The sequence below is a fragment of the Hipposideros armiger genome, unplaced genomic scaffold, assembly GCF_001890085.2.
Source record: "Hipposideros armiger isolate ML-2016 unplaced genomic scaffold, ASM189008v1 scaffold_456, whole genome shotgun sequence".
Classification (NCBI taxonomy): Eukaryota; Metazoa; Chordata; class Mammalia; order Chiroptera; family Hipposideridae; genus Hipposideros; species Hipposideros armiger.
Genome location: NW_017731806.1, coordinates 730,415 through 750,479, shown reverse-complemented (window position 1 = coordinate 750,479; position 20,065 = coordinate 730,415). Strand labels below are relative to the sequence as shown.

At 36.5% G+C, this 20,065-nt stretch overlaps 1 protein-coding gene across 3 annotated transcripts in view; it reads right to left on the bottom strand.

Moving 5' to 3' along the window:
• Positions 1 to 18,730, bottom strand: part of ATG5 (autophagy related 5) — a 117,524-nt gene extending 98,794 nt beyond the window's left edge. Inside the window, exons 1-3 of one of the 3 annotated variants that reach the window (XM_019665880.1) lie at positions 18,456 to 18,730; positions 11,629 to 11,794; positions 3,886 to 4,013 (exon numbers count right to left, since the gene is read on the bottom strand). In XM_019665880.1, the coding sequence (XP_019521425.1) occupies positions 3,886 to 4,013; positions 11,629 to 11,736 (236 nt within the window). In that variant the 5' untranslated portion in view covers positions 11,737 to 11,794; positions 18,456 to 18,730. Of the gene's footprint in view, positions 1 to 3,885; positions 4,014 to 11,628; positions 11,795 to 18,192; positions 18,296 to 18,455 lie in introns of those variants that run through there. The other 2 variants (XM_019665879.1, XM_019665881.1) reach the window with 2 other exon arrangements.
• Positions 18,731 to 20,065: the final 1,335 nt, after the last annotated feature.

Sequence of the window (20,065 nt, the reverse complement as noted above, 5' to 3'; positions counted from 1 at the left end):
GCAATGAAAGGAATCTTCCCCATATACTAGAGAACTATTGTCCCATTCCATTTCACTGAGATAAATGCATCCTATTCATAAGTTTGCTACATTAGTGATTCACTGGAAACAGGGTTACATTTCATTGAATAAAAAAAGAGTGTAACTCAAATGTAAACTGAAGTAATTTAATGATTACAATCAATTTTACCTTATTCTATCTATGGTACAAACAACTGCAGACAAGCACTGTGTTTCACAGCTTTCTAAGCCTATCCTTATGTACAAAAATAACCAATTTCCAAGGAACTGTAAATGCTAGGTAAACCACACTTGAAAAACCTAGTTTACAGAATAATTTATAAAATTTATAAAATTCTAGAAATTCACCTTAGAAAAATGATTAGACATACGAGAGAACCTGCACAGTACTTATGATTAAGATGTTAAAGTTAATTTATTAAAATTTACTTTTGAAATCACATAGATACAGTATTTGGGTCATTCTATTAAGTCTATTTAAATATTTTAAAACTAACATCAATATTTGTTTCTTTTTCATTCAAAAGGTAGTTTCAACATCTTATGTTCAACAACCAGTCCTGAAAATAAGTCAATTTACACAAAATTATATCCCCTTAGAGATACTAATTTTATAGTTGACAAAAAGAGAAGCTTTTTCTAAGTTTTGTACCTGAAGGCATAAGATCTAAACCAGTATTAGGGTATACATAACAAAGTATTCTTTAGAAGAACCAAAAATTGTTCTCTGAAAATAAGTCTAATATAAAAGTAACGAATACAAATTTTGAACATGAGTTATGTGAAGAGACTTCACCCCTTAAAATGCAATGTTAGAGCACCCTCTGCTGACTAATCACCTCAAATCACTTTTTAAAAAATCCTTACATTTAGAGATCAGCACTTTCCATTTCCCACATAATTTTTTCAAGTTAAACAGACAAAGCACTATAGAGAATAAAGCACTAATCAGATAAAACCTTAAAATCTCTCTACAAATCAACAATATATTAAGTATTCATTATGTGTATGCCACAGTTCTTATATATTTGTCTATTCTAATATGGGCAAATTAAATTAACATAAGCAATTAGAGAAATTATAGAACCGGAGAAAACAACAACTGACAAATACAATATCAGCAGGTGTGGTGGAAAGAGCCCTGAAATGAGACTCAAAATCTGGTCCTACCTGCTCATCTGAACAGGTTATTTTATTTATTTTAGTCTCAGTTTTCTCAATAAAAAGAAGAGGCTGATTTAAATTCATTCATTGGTTGAACAAACATTGACTTAGCACCTCTTACACGCTACTGCCAAGGTACAGCGTCTCTACTCAAGCATTTCACACAGATGTTTAAACAACTATAATAACAATAAATACAAATCAGAAGAGTTACAGGAGGAGAAGGAATATCAATTTATGCTTTCTTCTTTTTATGAATTATCTAAACTGGTGTTCAATTTCCTTTCTCACTTGAATTTATTTAAAACTCCAAAGGATAAAGTATAAGAAAGATGGTATTATCTTACTCAAATAAATGCTCCTCAACTCTTTAAGACACTCACATGGTCTCAAAAGCCGAAGTCCTACAAAGCTTCAGTGGTAGCTGCCTCCCTAAAATGATTGTCCTATCTTATGAAGCCTACTGCTTAATTAAATGCCAAGTAGCTACTGACAGCCTATTTCCAGGAAGATAATTCTTTTAACATAGGAGAAAACTGCTATTGTTGGGAGTAAGGAGAGAAAAGATCCAGACTTAGCACCGAGGTCCTGGATTATACTCACACCTCTAGAAGTTATTCATTCCTCAAATATATAAAGTACCCGACAATACTAAAGGAAAGTTGTACCAAAAGCCATTAAATACAATGAGCTATGCAAGTGATACCATGCATAAAAAGACCCCAAAACCAAAACGAGGAAAGATATGTGAACACAATTACTTTCACATAAGCTCTCTAAAAAAACAAATAATAATTTCACTCTTTAATAAAAGACTTTCAGAGGGATAAATACTGACACAGTAAGAATATGATCTATTTAAGCCAAAAATAGTACTCTATAGTAACAGGGAGAAATGGGTCCAAAGATTATAATTGATATCATATATAGAATACAAACCAATAGAATACAAACCATATCAAATACAAAAATAACCTCCACACAGCATAGATTAAAATAGCAGCTGAAGGATAATAATTTAACAATCATTTAGTATCAAAGTTAAATTGAAGTCTTCCATCTTTTCAAGAGTTTCTCAATTGGGGGTAGTTTTGCACCCCCCGCAAAACACTTCTCATCATGACTGAAGTACATGCTTACTGGTGCTAGTGCATAGAGGTCAGGGCTAGTGCAAAATAGCCTACAATGTAGAGGGTAGCCCTCCCACAACAAAGAATTACGCAGGTTGAAATGTCAATAGCGCTCTTGTTGAGAAACCCTGCTTTCCAACGGTAAAATTGAAAAGCTTGGTGTCAGTCACACAAATTCTTACAATAACCAGTAACTAATACACAGAAAGCAATATAATTACAATATCCAACTATAATATAGATAGCTCTGTCAAGAACATAGATATATCCTACGGCTACTCACCCACACTCTTTTCCCCCTCCTTCCTTTCCCTCTACTCTCCTGATCCTTGCTCCTCTTAAATGTCTTTTAAGTCACCTTCCCATTCCAAAACCTCCACATCTTCTGAGAAATAAAAAGACACAAAAAACACTGACTTATCTATGCCGCTTGAGGTCTAGAACTATTCGAGTCATGAGTATGACATATGATAATGAAGCTCACTATTGTTTTGATTTAAAAAATTTTAATTTTGTCATCTCTTTCCAGACCACCTTAAAAGGGTACTCAACACAAAATATCATCTTTTATGTTTCTAAACCATTATGAAAATTTATTCACTCCAGGGATTTTATCAGCACAAGGTGAGTTCCAAAAGTTCCCTCCTTGTTTTTAAGTAATCCTTGGATTCAGCTGCACTTATTAAACACCTACTAGATTCCTTTTAAATTTTTAAAAACTCATTTTAATATTCCAAGATTCAGAGAGCAAGTCCATTTTTAACTATTTTTACTTTTCCTATTTCATTTAAATTTTGACTCAGTCTGTACCTTTTTCATTCAACTACACTCATATAGTTGCATTTCAACACTTACATCCCAGAGTACCTTGAACCATTTTTTTATATTCTTCTCTCTGTAATTTCTCCAGTTTCATTAAATATTTTTGGAAGCACAAAAAACAAAACTCCCAATAACAGAGGAAGTAGAAAAATATATCATCTATACATGGGTAAACCCAGATTTAGGATTTATTTTCAATAAATTTCTTAAAAATAATATACCAAAATTACTTTTCATATAAAAAGGGAATCAATATATTTTAAACACTAAAAATGGCTACAGCAGATATATATACTTATGGCACAGTGATCAACAAATGTGATAATCAGTTTGAAAGGTGCCACAGTAGGTGCTCATGAGTATATAAAGATCTATCAAGATTTTGGACATTAAAAAAAAAAGATAAAATTGAATACTGTCACAGAATGACTTATTCATATAGAAGTTTTAAATATATCTGCAAAAAAAAAAGACAAACAAAAAAAACCACCCCATAACCAAATATACTATTATTATGCTACAAAAAAAATCTTTTGAAAATAAACAAATTTGTTCAGTGTCCCATGCATCCAAATACAAGGCAGAAATATTTTCAGTAAGATATTCTAACAACAGTTTAAAATTTACTGTATATGAGCTGACCAGTGATTTCTTTAATAGAACTTTTTTTTTAAATTGCTTCAGGGAACTATACCTTCTTAAAGCTAGCACATACTCAATGCTTAATAACGCAGAAAAATTCACTCACCATTTCAGTGGTGTGCCTTCATATTCAAACCATATCTCACTAATGTCTTCTTGTCTCATAACCTTCTGAAAGTGCTTTTTCACTTTGTCAGTTACCAACGTCAAATAACTTACTCTTGGCAAAAGCAACTGAAATGAAAATTTGTAAAACCATATTTACTTACTATTTTAAATATATATATATATAATAAGTTTTTGAATTTTAAGGAAAAACAGCCATGTTTTTGCATTATTTTGAACAGTCCACACAAACTCAACTGCTTTTTATAACAAATCAAAGAATAAAGGTTAAGTTGTTCTAAAATTTCTTATGAGGTCATTAAGTAGAGTTTATAGCATAAATGCCCAAATAAGCAACATAAATCTATGTACAATCTTTCCATAATAATTTTCTCTAAATAAAAGAACAATGTAATCAGATGTCATACTATTCAGGATACTTATTTCTATTAAATTTAACTTAAAGATATGTTTCACCTGAGTTAACTAAACTGTTTTGAGGATAATCAACTCAGTCCTAATGTACAACTTGACTTCTCAATCAGGACTTCTCAACTGGTCTCTCATGTTTTGATAATCTACTATGTATTAGATTAGCTGCAATGAAGACCACCACCAAGAGAAAGAAATAATCTTCCTCTTAGATATGAGGCTAAAATACAGGTTTAAAAAAATGAGTATTTTTATAAGTACTTACAAAAATATTATTCATGGCAGCAACAGAAAGGTCTTTAAAGGTGAAAAGAAATTTTCATTTGATGAATGACAGGGGCCCACTACGATACCATGCATAAAAGAATGGCACGATGAGAAACAGTCTTTAAGGAACGATCTAGCAGTTGTACATAAAAAACCAAAAGAAGATAAGATTATAGACAGGAAATCTGTTAAGGAAATATTACATGAGGAGATGGGGATAAAAGGAATGGAAAAATGGAGAAGGTTTAGAAATCAGAACAGATTTTGGTGATTACTAATGCAATCAAAGGAGAGAAGTTAAAAATGACTGATTTTTAAGCTACACATTTAAATCTTTAAAGTACAATGAAAGCACAAGCTTAAGGTATAATGCTGGTATTATAGAATGGTATAGTCAACCAACATCCTCAATCCTGTCCTAGAGGCTAGGCCTACTTAAACCTTGGAGAGAGAAAAGACTGGGAGGGGACGTTGGGCTAGGGAAAGCCTCAACTGGAATAGGGTAAAGGCCAGCATTGTTTTTCCCCCAGAAAAGGCACCCAGGAAGAAATCCTAAGACAGCATTTTGGAAAACTGGCTAGGATTTGTATAAAGTACCCACAAGTAGATAAAAGAAGAAAACTGGCAAAAACTCATCTTTTCCTCCTTTGCAGTAGTCACTCTAGCCATTACTTACTTTCCTAAGCTTCACTCGTCTTTTGCTACTAAAACTGTTTTGGTGCTCTTTTTCAGCTGCTTTTGTGAGTCTAAACCTGAATCATTTTGCATGCTGCTTATTCATGCTGCATTTCATGCTGCTGTAAGCTTTTGATCAGTAAATTAAGTAGAACTATAGGGCTGGGGAATATACACAAAGAGAAATATTCTGGTTAAAGGAACTGATATTTAATCAGTGAAGCTCAAAATCACAGGCCTCAAGCAGATAAGAGAACATGACAGTGATCCTAGGGGCTATAGGGTTCAAGGGTGTGGGAGGTAGTTGGCATACTCCAGTATGGAATAGAAGGTACTAATACTACGAACAAGTTGTTGGATAGTATTGTGGATTAGACAGAACATAAAGTCCTCTTTTGTAAAGAAACAAAGAGAATGTGATTAGGGAAGAAAAGAAAAAGGAAACTAATACTACATAGAAGAAAAGGCACTAACTGTTTTACAGGAAGTATTAACATCCCTATTATATGCAGCTTAAATAACTTGCCAAATCATATTCTGCTAAATATATAACAAAGAAAAGATTCATTTGAGTCAGAAATAACAGCATTAAATACAGATATAACATGGACAGTCCCTAAGAAATTAAAACACCACGGTAAATTAGCCATTTTTAAAAAATAAATACATATAATCTATCAGTCTCATAAATTCTCTAAGTCCAGAGCTTTAAAATGTCTGTTGGGCATTACACAATAATCTGATCTGTAGAGAATGAAATTAACCTACAAAGACTGTAAGAACAAGGACATATTAGGGCTAATGAGTATGGATATCAGCTCCTGATATTGGAGAGTGTTGTGCTACATGCCTAGGGTTCAATCAATGTTGCTGAAAAATTCACAAATGATTTTCAGGAAACAAAACCTTTACAATAAGGAATGAGAAACATTAGAATGTAAGCTCCATTAAGACATGGATATTTGTCTGTTCACTGCTACATTCCCAATCCCCAAAATACTGTTTACATTATAGTCGGCACACAATAAATATCTGATGAATAAATCAGAGGTGCCAAAGGTTAAAGGTTAAAAGGCCAAACAAAGTTAATTGATAAAGAATGCTGAGCCTTGAGACAGAATCTACAGTGAAATGTAGCTGGAATCTTCTGTTTCAAATGGGCCAAGGGGAGTAATCTGTAACTGACAGAAATAGCTATAATTCTAAGATGTAAGAATGACTATACTAGATACAATTTATCTAGTAAATTTTAAATAGGTAAAGTAGCTAGTAAGTATTTAAACAGGTAAAATGAAAAGAAAATAACAGCAAAAATACATCATCTTGCATTCCACATCCAAACTGTACCACTCATTGTTTTTCTTAGATGTATCTCACTGGATTAAGTCTTTTTTTAACTGTGATAAATATACCTAGCATAAAACTTACCATTTCAACCATTTTTAAGTGTATAGTTCAGTGGCATTAAATACATTCACCCTGTTGTGCAACCATCACACTATCTGTCTCCAGAATTTTTCATCACCTCAAATTTCATACCTACTAAACAATAACTCTCTCATTTTCCTCTTCCCCTGGCCCTTGATTATCACTTCTCTACTTTCCGTCTTTTGAATTAAACTATTCTAGGTAACTCGTATAAGTGGAATCATAAAATATTTGTCCTTTTGTGTCTGGCTTATTTCACTTACATTAACATTTCAAGGTTCTTTAAGTTCTCTTAATATGAAAAGGATTAACCCCCTCTGGTGATACTGTCAACTACATAGACTCTTAACGTCCTGTTGTTTCTCATTTAGCACTGCCAAGTACTCAGCAAGTATGACAAAGTAATTTACTTTTTCTATAGAATGTGTAAGGAATGCATGTTTCATACAGTTGCATAGATCACTTATGTCTAATAATTTTCAATTATAAAATTAGAGATTTACTTATTTAGAACAAAAACAGAATTAAAATATACTAGAATTCTGTTCCATTTCAATGTGTGAGGCATCACACCAGGTAATGAGAGAACACTTGAATGAAGTAGGAATTCTTCCTCTTATGGGGCTTACAGGCTAGAAAAAGAAGACAGACAGTAAAAACAAAATTACAAATGTGGTATATTCAAGAAGGAAGTAAAGACTATTATACGAACAAGTAGCAAAGGAATTTAACCTAATCTAGGGGCTCAGGAAAGACCTTAATAGGAAGTCTCTTTTAAAGCAAGAGTCAAAAGGCAGAGGAGTGAACCAAACATGGGTGGTTGTGGGTGTCTACGTATGAGTAGAGGTGGGAGATACTACTGCTAATTCCAGACAAAGGAAGCTGAGAGAAGGCATGGAGTCAATATAAAAAGACAAAGATTGGCACATCTGAGGAACTATAAGAAAATGAATATGACAGGAATGTAGAGCATTGGGATAGTAGTACTGAAGAAGTGAGGGGCCAGATCACGGAGAACCTTTAAACTACATCAAGGATCCTAAAGATGATGAAAAACCACTAAAGGTTTTAAGCAGGTAGGTGACAAGATCAGACGTGTTTTGAAAAGATTACTCAAACAGCCAGACAAGAAAACGGAAAGATGGCAAGTCTAAAACCAGGGAAGTTAGTACTAGCAATCCATCAATTTTTAAATGGTGGTCTGAAGTAGGCCGCAGCAGTGGGTATGAAAGGAACTGGAGAAGTTTGAGAAATATTTGAGATTCAAATCAGATGGACTAAGTTACTGACTGAATGTCAAGGCTATGGGAGAAAGAAGCATGAAAGGATGAGTCCCATGTTAATTACTGGTAAGAGTGACTACTTAACCAGATGATAGGTCTACTTGGCAAAACAGGGAGGAAATATGGCAGATGACTAGTTTGTCTCGGGGTAAAGATCATGAGTCCAGTTTCAAACATACTCAGTTTGCGTTCCTTTAAGATATCTAAGTGATAGCCACCAGGCAGACATAGAGGTCTGGAACTCAGGAGTAAAATTTTCGGAGTTGAGACAAAAATGCTCAAGAAAGTCATAAAAATGGATGAGAGATCTAAGGGGAAAAAAGTGAAGTGAAAAATAATAAAGGCAAAGCCCCAAAGATGTCAACATTGAGGAACAAGCAAAGGAGGGAGAGCTGGCAAAGAAGACCACAAAAAAACCAAAACAAAACCAGAAAGATAGAAGCAAAACCAGGAATATAAGGCACGTTAGAGCAAGAAAGAACAGTGGCACAAAATGGAAAAAACAGCCAACAACATAAAATGCTGCTGAGAGATCAAGCAAATGAAAATTCAGAAAGACTCTAGGTTTGGCAAAAAAGATGTCACTAGTGACTGTGGCAAGAAAAGTTCTGTCGGGGTAGTGTGAAAATGTGACTGCAGTGAAGTTAAAGGGGTGGGAGGAGCGAGGAAGATAATAAACATAGGTAACATTTTTAGTCAGTCTGGCTGTGAAGGGGAAGCAAGAGGCTGAAAGAGAGATGGGTCAACAGAGGGTTGTCTTAGTACAGGAAGGATTTATAAATATAAATGTTGCAAAGGAGCCAGTAAATAGAAGGCAGCGATGGGGATGGGACAAGATTAGAAATCACCAGCTTTCTGAGAAGGCAGGAGATGTGTTCTGTAACACACATGAAAGCTTGGGCCTCGCCTCCGAGGAAGGATACCTCTTACATTAAAACAGAAGTAAACACGTATGAGTGCAGATAGGTTTTGCAGACTTGATGGCAGAAAGTTAAGGGAGATTCTATTACATGTTTCTATTTTCTTTGTGAAGTAGGAAGTGAGGTCACCTGTTAAAAGTGAAAGATGAACGGAGAACAGAGACACCTGACTAAGGAAACAGAAAAGGCAATTGATGACCACGTGTGATTTCCTCTGATAACACGTCACACAATACGAATGCAAATTAGTGTGTTTTCATATTAGATAATCTAAATAAAAAGCAACAGTTTAAATGAATACAACAGAAACAACAAAAACTGAAAAGTTGCCTACTTTCTAACAAATTTCCTCCCTAACATTCCCTGCAAAATAAGATATAATTCTCAATGATAATACATACAGAATGTAGGCTGAAAGATTTATGTGGCGACAACCAATCAAAATCATAAATAAACGGGGATATATTTAACAGTAGTATGCTTTTGCAATGGAAATAGAAAATTTCAGAAGACTCTTAAATAATTAATTTATATATTTGGTATGAGTGGATTTAAAATCCAGTTTCTAAGAAAGAAGCTATAAATAAGCATTAGAAAAAGTAAACAACATTCCTATTCACCTATCCTTACTGCACCCCCACGTGAACCTGAATGGACTTTTCAGGCCATGGTGACAACCCTGGGCTTTGAGAACTTCTGAGAAAGAGGTACACTGGCTCTAGGCGATGATATTTTTACCTCATTTCATCCATAATCTTTAAAACATTATCATTAGTATTATACACCAAAGCAATTAAAAAATACTTTCAAACTTAATTTATAACCAAGACGCATGTAAACTAAAACCATATAGGCACGAAAATGCTCACCTATAATTCTAAGACGAACCACTGCTCATGTTTTTGTGTAGTTTCCTCCTATATGTACTAACTTATACTTAAGTATATGTGTATTTAAAGAGCCAAATCTGGATTATGCTACACGATGCTACACCTGGTTTTTGTTTAATGTTTATTATATGATTGTCACCCAATATTCTTCAAAAACATAATGACTATATAGTTTCTTTTGGATGAACATTAGGAAGAATTCAAGATAAAAACAATTACCTATTAGATAAAACAATCCTCTTTTTCCTACAGTTATCCCCATACTTTTTGCTACTTTCAATTTGATTAGAAATAGCTAGATAACAACTTACACTCCAGTTCTCACAACAATCTTTTCATACTTAAACAGATTTACATATAAGGAAAAATATTGTATTCTTTACGATATTGAATTTTTTTAACTGCAGGGAATGTGTAAAACATCATATTTCGATTTAAAAGTAAACAGATTTAAATTATATATTTCTCATGTTTTTGCCACTTTGATCAACTAGACATATATACGCCTTTGTTTAGATACTTATTAGAAAGCCACCCAAAGTTAAAAGTTTTAATTAGAATAGAAAAAAAACTAGTTTGGAAACAAAACATAAATGATATCCTAACCCATATTACAGAAAAAGAGGAAAAATATATCTAACAAATGAAATTCGTCTAAAAATAAACTATGGCCAAATTCTGTTTTTAACTATGGAAATTTTTCTAAACTCAGAAAACTGTTGAGATTTCCAATGTAAAAGTGAAGTCAACTTTATATTATGTATATAATCAGTTATGATAACGTGAATACTAGTAACAAAAGACTACCCAATTTCTCTGAAATTATCATTTTCAGTAATAAAACACAGAGACAATTTAAAACAAAACCCCAACATAAGTGTGGGGAGGTTTTCATGTGCTGAGTATCTACCACTTGCATGACCTATGTCAGATGCAGGATGCACTGAGACAAATGAAATGGTGCCTGTCCCCAAAAAGTGAGTAAATGGGCTCCTTAGGCAGCTTCCTCCAGCGTCTCACCTCCCACAGCAGGAGCAGGCTGAGGAGCAGTGCTGTCTCCCAGACACACAAGGACAAAAGCAAGGGGCAAGCTTTACTAAGGCGAAACAAGAAATCAGTCCAGCACCAAAAAACGTTTCCACTTATCCAGATCCTCCTCAGCAAACGAGGTATGTGTACTTGAAACACAAAAAGAAAGAACTCAAATAATGACAACTAAGAATGTCTTTGCCTACTCGGAGCTATTCAATAAACAGGCAGGATACTATTATCTCTGATTGACAGATGTATAAATTTGGATTGTATACCCACTCTGAAAAGGAAAGAAAAACAGGCTAAATTCAGAAGGTATCTGATACTCTTTTTCAGAACAGATAATACACTAACTCAAACCTACAAATCTATATATAGCAATTTATGTTATTAAATAATATATTTTATATAATATATATATGTTCATATGTTCACTGAGCTATAATAATTTGTTAAACCACCATAATACAAAAGAATCAAATCTGAACCTATTATTTTAAAAACAGCTTCCTGTTCAAAAACAGCACATAATTTATGAGTCCATTATCATATATTATGCATATATACATAAGAAAAAGAAAGTCAAGAAGGTCCCATAACAAATAATATGTTAAGAATGGCTTTTTTCCCTCTGGGTGGTGAGAACAGAGGTAATTTTAATTTTCTTCTTTTGGTTAATCTGTGTTTTCTCATTGTTTCCTATAAGTATGTATTACTTTTATATAAAATGTTGGATAACAGCCTCCAGGTTCTTAGAGTTGCATTTACAAAAATGAACAAAGTTAGATATCCCATTTGTCACCATCAACATACTTACATAATATGGTTCCGCCTCCCGTTCAGTTATCTCATCCTGATACAGGGTGAAGCAAGTTGGAATTCGTCCAAACCACACATCTCGAAGCACATCTTTGTCATCTGTCATTCTTCCAATGGTTAAAGCCGTACATATAGGCTAAATTCTTTTTTCAACCAAAGCCAAACTGAAAATAAAATGAAAAGCATTAATCATATCCTTGCAAGGATGAATAAAGCTGCTCCAAAATAAAGATTATAGGAAAAAATGAATGCCAAAATCAGTACAACAAAGTCTAAATGCAGAGCTATTATTTATTTAAAGGAATCACAGACATAACCAATTCCAAATTGTTAAGGTATGCAACTAATGAACCACAGCCAAAGTGAAATTAAACTTGCATCATTCTCTTAAGCCTCATCTACAGTGAACTCTTTGCTTATGCCCTATGGTCCCTTATAACCCTAACTCCAAAAGATCATCCTCACAATTATCCCTGCCCCATATTTTAACCTCTCCTACTCCAGATAGTTCAGATGCTCTTCCAGGGGGAAAAAAAAAAAGAAAAAAGAAAAAAAAATCTCTCATCTTGGAAAAACATCTTTGTATAAACCTATTTCCATTCGAAATTTCATCCTCCCCACGATTTGTTACCACCAATATTTCCAGTCTTATTTACTACATTTCTTTTTAAACCCTCTAGCAAAATTGGCCCCTTAAACACGGTGCTCTCTGTTCTGCCATCCGCTCTGACTGGTATGCTCTTCTCTCATCTGTTCAAATCCTGCTCACTCTACAAACCTAGCTCACAATCCTGACCCGATAAAACAGTCAAGTTCTACTCAGAACACACAGTATTCCCTATTCCACAAATATAGCACTAAACCTGCAAACTGAAATATTCTGGACATGCTTTTGACCTCTGTAATGTCCAAGTGTCTTCCAGCACTAATATTCAACAACTAGATAACACCAGAGTATGCTGTATGAGAAAATGCTGAAATAAATACTGCTGGTACCTGAATACTGAGATTCAACAGCGCGCGCTCTCGCTCTCTCCCTCCCTCTCCATATATATATATATATATATATATATATATACACACACACACACACATATATATCCCATCTTTCATAGGCTAGCTAATTCATAATTTATCATAATGTATCCTGTGGAAACTTTTTAAATAACCATATTAGTTTAGCCAAATATCAATTAACATTGAATTATTCAAGGAGCTTTTCTCTCTTTTCTCTTCCACTGACCAATGCCAAGTACATCAAGACTGCCATAAATTAGTCAAAGAGAGAAAGAAATCAAGTAGAGTTCTGTATTTTGTATCACTATACTTAAATGCACCTTGGAGGTCAACTGGATGCAATGTCATGTACAGGTAAATAAACTGAAAGAGGCTGAAAAAAATCTGCCTGTGTAACAACAGCACTAGGTTAACAGTCAAACCAGGATAAGAACTCTGGTCACTTGAACTGAGTCCAGTGCTCTCCAGCATACCACAGTGTTTTAACTTTTATTAAAATATATCCATAAACAAAACTGAACTCTTGAGAGGCACTACAATGTGGGGATTCAAAATGTAGACTATAGAGCCAGACTACCAGGATTCAAAAGCTAGCTCCACCACTTATTTGTGACCTCAAGTCAGTCACTTAACTTCTCTGTCTGTTTTCTCATCTGTAAAATGGAGATAACAGCACTTATCCCATAAGATACAAAAATTAAATTAATACATGTAAAGCACTTAGAAAGATGCCTATAATATGGTAATATAAAGTATATCAATCATAATTTACAGAACCAAGAGGAGCATGTCTCAAAAAACGTTTGAAAGTCATAAAGTCTTCAAGAACTAATAATCAAAAGCATTATCTAATGTAAACAGGAATTATAAAAGTAAAGAAAAATAACTTCTTTATTTTTTATTTTAATAAAAAAAACCTATGCATTGAACATTGCTAACCTTCAATATCAAGTCAATAAATATTTGATCATTTGATGTGCTCACTCTGTGGCAGGTGCTGAGAGCACACAAGATGATAACAACAACTTTGTTAAGACCTTAGGCATTGCCCAGAAAGCAGTATCTCTAAATCTACTAAACAGACCATGCACTTTCCTGGCGTCCCCATGGCTTTGCTCATGCTGGTGGTTCCTCATCCTAAAGTAGTCTTCTCCACTGTGTCTTTCCAGCTTACACATCCTTCGGGACCCAGCTCAAATACCCTTTCTTCAATGCACGATTCAGAAACTGTTTCCTCATTGCACCTTTATTTTCCTCTACTACTACAGCACTTATAAGCTTATAGTTAAGTTTTTTATCTGATTTCCAATCTCACATTCCTTCTATCATACCATACCAACTGTCAATGTCCCTTCCAACCCCAAAATGTCCATGGATATAATGAAATGTTACTTTGAGAAACCTTTCATAAGGAAGGAAGGAGGAGGGGAAGAAGTAAAATATTAATGTATCCTATAGTGTACACGGAAGAATTTTAAAAGATATAGAAATGGAAGAGTGGGTAGAATACAGACAGGCAAAAAGAAAAATATAAATATTACACACAGGGCAAAATTGTATCGGCAAAGGCAGGAGGTGAGCAGGAGCAATATGTGTACCAACATTTTAGGAAACCTTGGGTTGGGAGAAGTAGAAGAGCTGACATTGTGAAAAGTCTTAAATTAATATCCCATGTAGATCCTAGGTAAGTCACTTTACTTCACTAAACCTCAATACCTCAATTTCCTTACCTGTAACATTCACTGGGCTATTCTGGGGCGGGGGAAGGGGGAGAGAACCTTATAAAATGTTTGACATGGTACTGGACACGTAGTAAGTGCAGAGAAATAAGAGCAATTATTATTTTAATGTCCAATCCGTATGTAAGATCATGAAGCACACCAAATAGAAGATTGTGGGTTCTCAATTTCATTCAATAAGCCTAGAGAGCCTGTAAGGTTTTATATAATGGTGAAATAAAAACAACCAGCGGGGTGTAGTGCACAAAAGGAGATCCCAAGTCAGAAAGAAGACAGCCAGGAAGCAAGTTCAGCAACTAAGGCATACAACGAGCGCCTGACCTAGACTGGTAGTGGAATGAGAGACACATATGAGGTCTTTCCAAGGAAGAATGAATAGAAGGTGGTGACAAACTGGCTGAGGGATAAAGAACAAGGACAGGGAAGATTTAAATGCTGACAGCAGGCAACCGAGTAAGGTCGTTAAGGGATTCTGAAATCAAAATTGACATGGGTTTAAACCCTGACTTCCACCTATAAGTGTCCTTGGACAACAAACCTGGTATCTCTGAACCTCATACCTGTAAGTTAAAGATAATTCTAATTTTCACAAGGCCGTTGGGTGATTAGCACCTGGTAACGACTCAATAAATGGTATATGTATTAAATACAGGTTTCTTGGTGCTTCCATGTCCCCTCTATTTGAACACCCTTTCCCTCTTCTTTTGGCCAACGCTTAACTCTCTTTTATGAGTCAGCTTAACATCAGTTCCTTGGGAAGCTTTCCACTTTGCAACCTCCAATCTAATTACTTTATAATAGCATGTTATAACCATGCATCGCAGTTATGTTTATCTTATCTGTCTCTTGCCCCTCCCCACACTGAACTGAGAGTTCCTTGACAGCATAAACTGAGTCATAATAACCTTTGTATACACAATATTAGCATAATTAGCGCATAGCAGGTTCTGGAATTCTTGTTAAACAACTGGAAAAAATATATAAATATATAAAATATATAAATCCAAAAGTTATACTAGCTACTTAAGAAACTTTTCCAGCTAAATACTTTTCCAAATCAGTGCAATCACACTTTAAATTCAGCAAATTTCATTATTTTAGGAAACTATTTTTCCCGCTCATACATACACTACACGATCTGATCACCATGCATCCAATTTGAAGGCAATGTTTTACAACAACAGAAATCTCAATCCATGATGCAGTCTCCTAGAAGCTTCTTGAGGGCAGGGGCTATTTCTTGACTGCTGTATTCTCTGCATCTAATTCAGAGCCTGGGAAGAGTAGGTGCCCAACCAACAACACTTAGCAAATAGCATAGTGAATGCACAATTAGCAGTCCCCTTTACACTACAAACCAAGAAAGGCTAACCTATCACCCGAAGCTATTTTGCTGACAAAATTCTCAACTACCTAGAAATTACTTAATATCAAATGCCTACTAGTAGTAAATTTCTAAACATCATAATCTGTGTTGGCTGGTTCCCTTCTAAAATCTCGAACACTAACCTCAAAAATGGGCCCTCAGGGCGGACCAAGTGGCTCAGTTGGTTAAGAGCATGAGCTCTGAGCAACAGGGTCACAGGTTCAATCCCACATGGGCCAGTGAGCTGCACTCAAGCTGAGCTGCCACTGAGCTGCCAACAGGTGGCAGGATGGCTCAGCTGGTGAGAGCACATGCTCCTGACAACAAGGTTTCCAGTTTGCCTCCTGCATGGGATGGTGGGCTACTCCCACCCACAACTAAGATTGAATACAGCACCTTGAGCTGAGCAGCCGCGAGCTGCAGACAGGTGGCCAGATGGCGAATGGACCTGGAGCTGAGCTAGCTGCACCATGCACAACTAAGACTGAAGGACAACAACTTGGTTGTTCCCCTTCCCCAATTCCCCAATAAAAATCTTAAAAAAAAAAAAAAATTAAAAAAAAAGTGGGTCCTGAATGCTGCCCAGCGTTCCTACATTTCCATAATCCATTTATTTTCCCATTGTCCTAAGTCACCGTTTCATTCCTTCTCTCTCCTCAAATGTTCTCAGCAAGGGTTTTAGTAAACAGCCCCATCCCTTCCCTGGGGGATAACTGTAAATCTCACCAACCTCCAAATGTTGAGTGTATCAAGGCTCAGTCCTTGAACCATGCCTTTGGAGATATCTCATGGCTTCAAATATCATTTACACATTAACAATTCCCACATTTGTATCTTCAGCCCAGACTTCTGACTCTAGTTTCATATATACTGCTGTGTATTGACATTTCATTGTAAAATTTAGCATGTTGCGAAACTGAATGATTTCAGATCTTCCTCCTTTCCCTATTACTCTGTGGCATTCCCCTAAACACTAAGTGATAACTCTATTATTTAGTGGATCACGACGTAAACCTTGCAGTCATCCTTGATCCCTCTTCATACCTAATGGCTCTAGCTTAGACACAAATAAAAAAATCTGCCATTTCTCACCACCTCCACTATTATTATTACTACTAATCCAAGTCACCATAACCTTTAACCTAGATAAATGCAATCGTCTACTGATAAGTCGGTCTCATTTCTGCCTTTGTTGCAGCCAGACAACACAGCAATCAGAAAGATCCTTTTAAAACACAAGTCAGATCAGTTTACTCTCATTCAAAGTAAGAACTAAAGTTCTTACAAAGTCCGACAAGGCCCTAAATGACCTGGCCCCATTCTGACCTGATTATTTGCTTCTCTCCTCCCTGCTCACTCAGTTCCAGCCAAAGTATATTCCTGCCTCAAGGACTTTATGGTTGTTCTGATACTCTTTCCACCACATGGCACCCTTCTTTACACTTTTAGGTCTCTGCTCAAATATCATCTCTTCTAAGGCCACCACAGCAATTTCCTATGCATGCCACCACATTCCCCATTCTCCGTCACTGCTTTATTTTTTCTCTGTAGCACTTCTCACCTGATATATATTTTAACTAATTTTTATATTGTCTTCCACCCTACCCTCACGGTGAATTTCACGATGGCTGGGATTTTTATTGTTTTGATCACTGTTTTTTTGTTTACTTTTTGCTCAAGTGCCTGGTACATAACAGGCACTCGGTATTTATTAAATTAATAAAGATGACCTATACCTGAAGTGTAAACATTATTCTAAAATCTTATATCCATGTAGTACCATTCTGTTCATTTTTCTCCAATTTTAACCTCCAATTCTGAGGATCAAAGCACATGCTTAACTCTAGTGTAAAATTCTAAGATTCCCCTCAACTACTACCCTCAGCCCAACATCTCTACTTTTAAATTAAATATTCAACCAACAATTCCCTTTATGGAAATCACAAATAATTCAGTTCAGAACAAAGTCCCCATAGTCCCCAAAACTGAGATTTATCAAGTGAATTCTGGAAGGCATTGGAAGTTCAGTGCTGTTTGACACTCTCTGGATTCGGATTCTCGAAAACCTGCTGTGCCTCCCCACCCCTCAGAAAAATCAAGAACCAAGCCAGTTTCCCTAGGTTCCTCAAGTTCAGGTATGATTTGAAAATAATCCAAAGTATAACTAAAGTATATGAAAAATGCTTTGCCAATAGAAAATGGCTTTGTTATCACTTGATATTATTATTAAAATGAGACTTAATGCTGTTGAGATAAATTGGAGGAAGTCCCTCACCAAAGTTGGATAGAGCTGAACTGCCTGTGAAATAATAAATAATGATTTATTTAAATAGTTTATAGTTTATTCAAGTAGTTATTTATGATTTAAATAACTGTTACACGAAAAATGCAGGTTTTGGACTAAACTCTAGTCCCTGAGATAAGATCCTGGGCTTCCTACCTTGGTAAGGAACAGGCGTAGTCCCGGAGAGATCGCATAAGCTACACACTCCGACCAGCCAAAGGGCTCCGGGGGCGGCGTCAGGCCAGCCCTACCTCCCCCGGAGGACCCACCTTTACCCGCCACTGCCGCCCGGGGGAGCGCTCCTCTAGCCAGCCACTCGCCCCTCCTTCTTACCACACCTACCTGGCACCTCCCCAATCCTCCTCCTTCGGGTTATTTCCTCACTCTGGGGACACACACACACACCCGCACACACATACCCTACCAGAAGCGCCGGCTCCTCCTCCGGCTTCCCGCACCAGTAACGAAGATAAGGTCCTGGGTTCTGGCGAAGTGGTGGTGCAGGGTGCTTCCTTGACACACTGTCCCCCAGAGGCGCGCGAGCCAGAATCCCCAAAGCCCGCGCAGCCGCAGAAGGCACCGGCGCGGTGGTCGGAGCCGGGCCCTGCTGCACTTCCGCCCTCCGGTATCCCTCCAATACAACCCGCAGCGCAGCGGAGCCCTGAAAGCCCACCCCAAGTCCAGTCACCCCGTCGCCCGGAGATGACGTCACGAGACCCACGTGGTCCGCCCTCCGAGTCTGGCCCAACCCCGCGAGGAGGCCGGAGGCGTGCTTGAGCATGCGCAGTGGGAGGGGAACGCATGAATGTGGGGTGAAACTCCTGGCAAATTCACAATTTCTACCCTTTTAACACAGTCTCGCACCTTCGGCGTAGTCACTGGTGTTTGGGGAGGTTAATGTAACAGTTATATAAGAGCAGAGAGTTTTAAAAATACTGAGATACTGCCACAGGAGCTTGACTGCAGCATCCCTCTCATACCTTCACAGAATAGTATTAAGGAGACGTTGTTTTTCAAAGTGTTTTCATATTTATTTTCTCATTTGATCTTCTCAACTTTGTCAGAGCCACAGCAGAGCTTAATAGTAGCATTTAACACAAAACTAAAATACATAAGTCCCGAAGCCCTGCGACCCATCCAAAATTGCATATCTATAGCTTCTTGTTTGTGGAAACAAGCAATTAGTAAATTTACTCCAAAAGAGTGTTTTAATTAGAACTATCCAGAGCCCTTAGCAGGCATTCAACATTTTTCTCTTAATTATGCTTGCCATACAACATAATGCTATAGCTAAGTAAGTACTGTGTTGGCACTCAAAATAGGTTATTTTTAAATAAAGGAACTCCTTGGAGGTTGACTAATATAATGATTTTCAAATGGTGAACCACAATCTAATGGTGGGTCATTAGGTGGTCATCAAATCAAGTTAGGTCATGACTAGTACGTTTTAAAGGAAATAAAATAGGAAATATTGGCATGCTTCACATATGTTCAGGGTAAATATTGTTTCCTGAAATTATTACTTAATTATGTGTACACTGGATTGGACTGTGAAATACATTTCTGGGTTTGGGTAGCAGTCAAAAAAGTTTGAAGGTCACAGTCTGATTCACTCCACCTACTCAATGCAGAAATCCACTCTTAACAGCATCCCCAACAGATAGCTATTGAAAGGTTCGTCGAGGAGAAAGGGGGTGAGAGACACCGATATTCAAGCAAGCAAGTTTATTAACCTGCCAGGCTGAGGACATGAGAGGCGTCAGCCCCGACTAAGGGAAGGGTCTAGTTTTTATAGGGTTAAGTAACTGGTGGCAATGACTGGTGGTGGCAACGGCTGGTGGTGGCAATGACTCGGGGCAACGGCTGGGGGGTTTTGGAAAATTTCTACTTGTGCCAAGCAGGACATGGATGATGTATTGCCCGCTGGGTTACACGCCAAGCAGGATACTTGGCTGAGCTGGCCTTCAGGGCGAACAGTACCTTACATTTCAGCCTTTTTATGATATGATTTTTAAGGAATAGGGGCAGC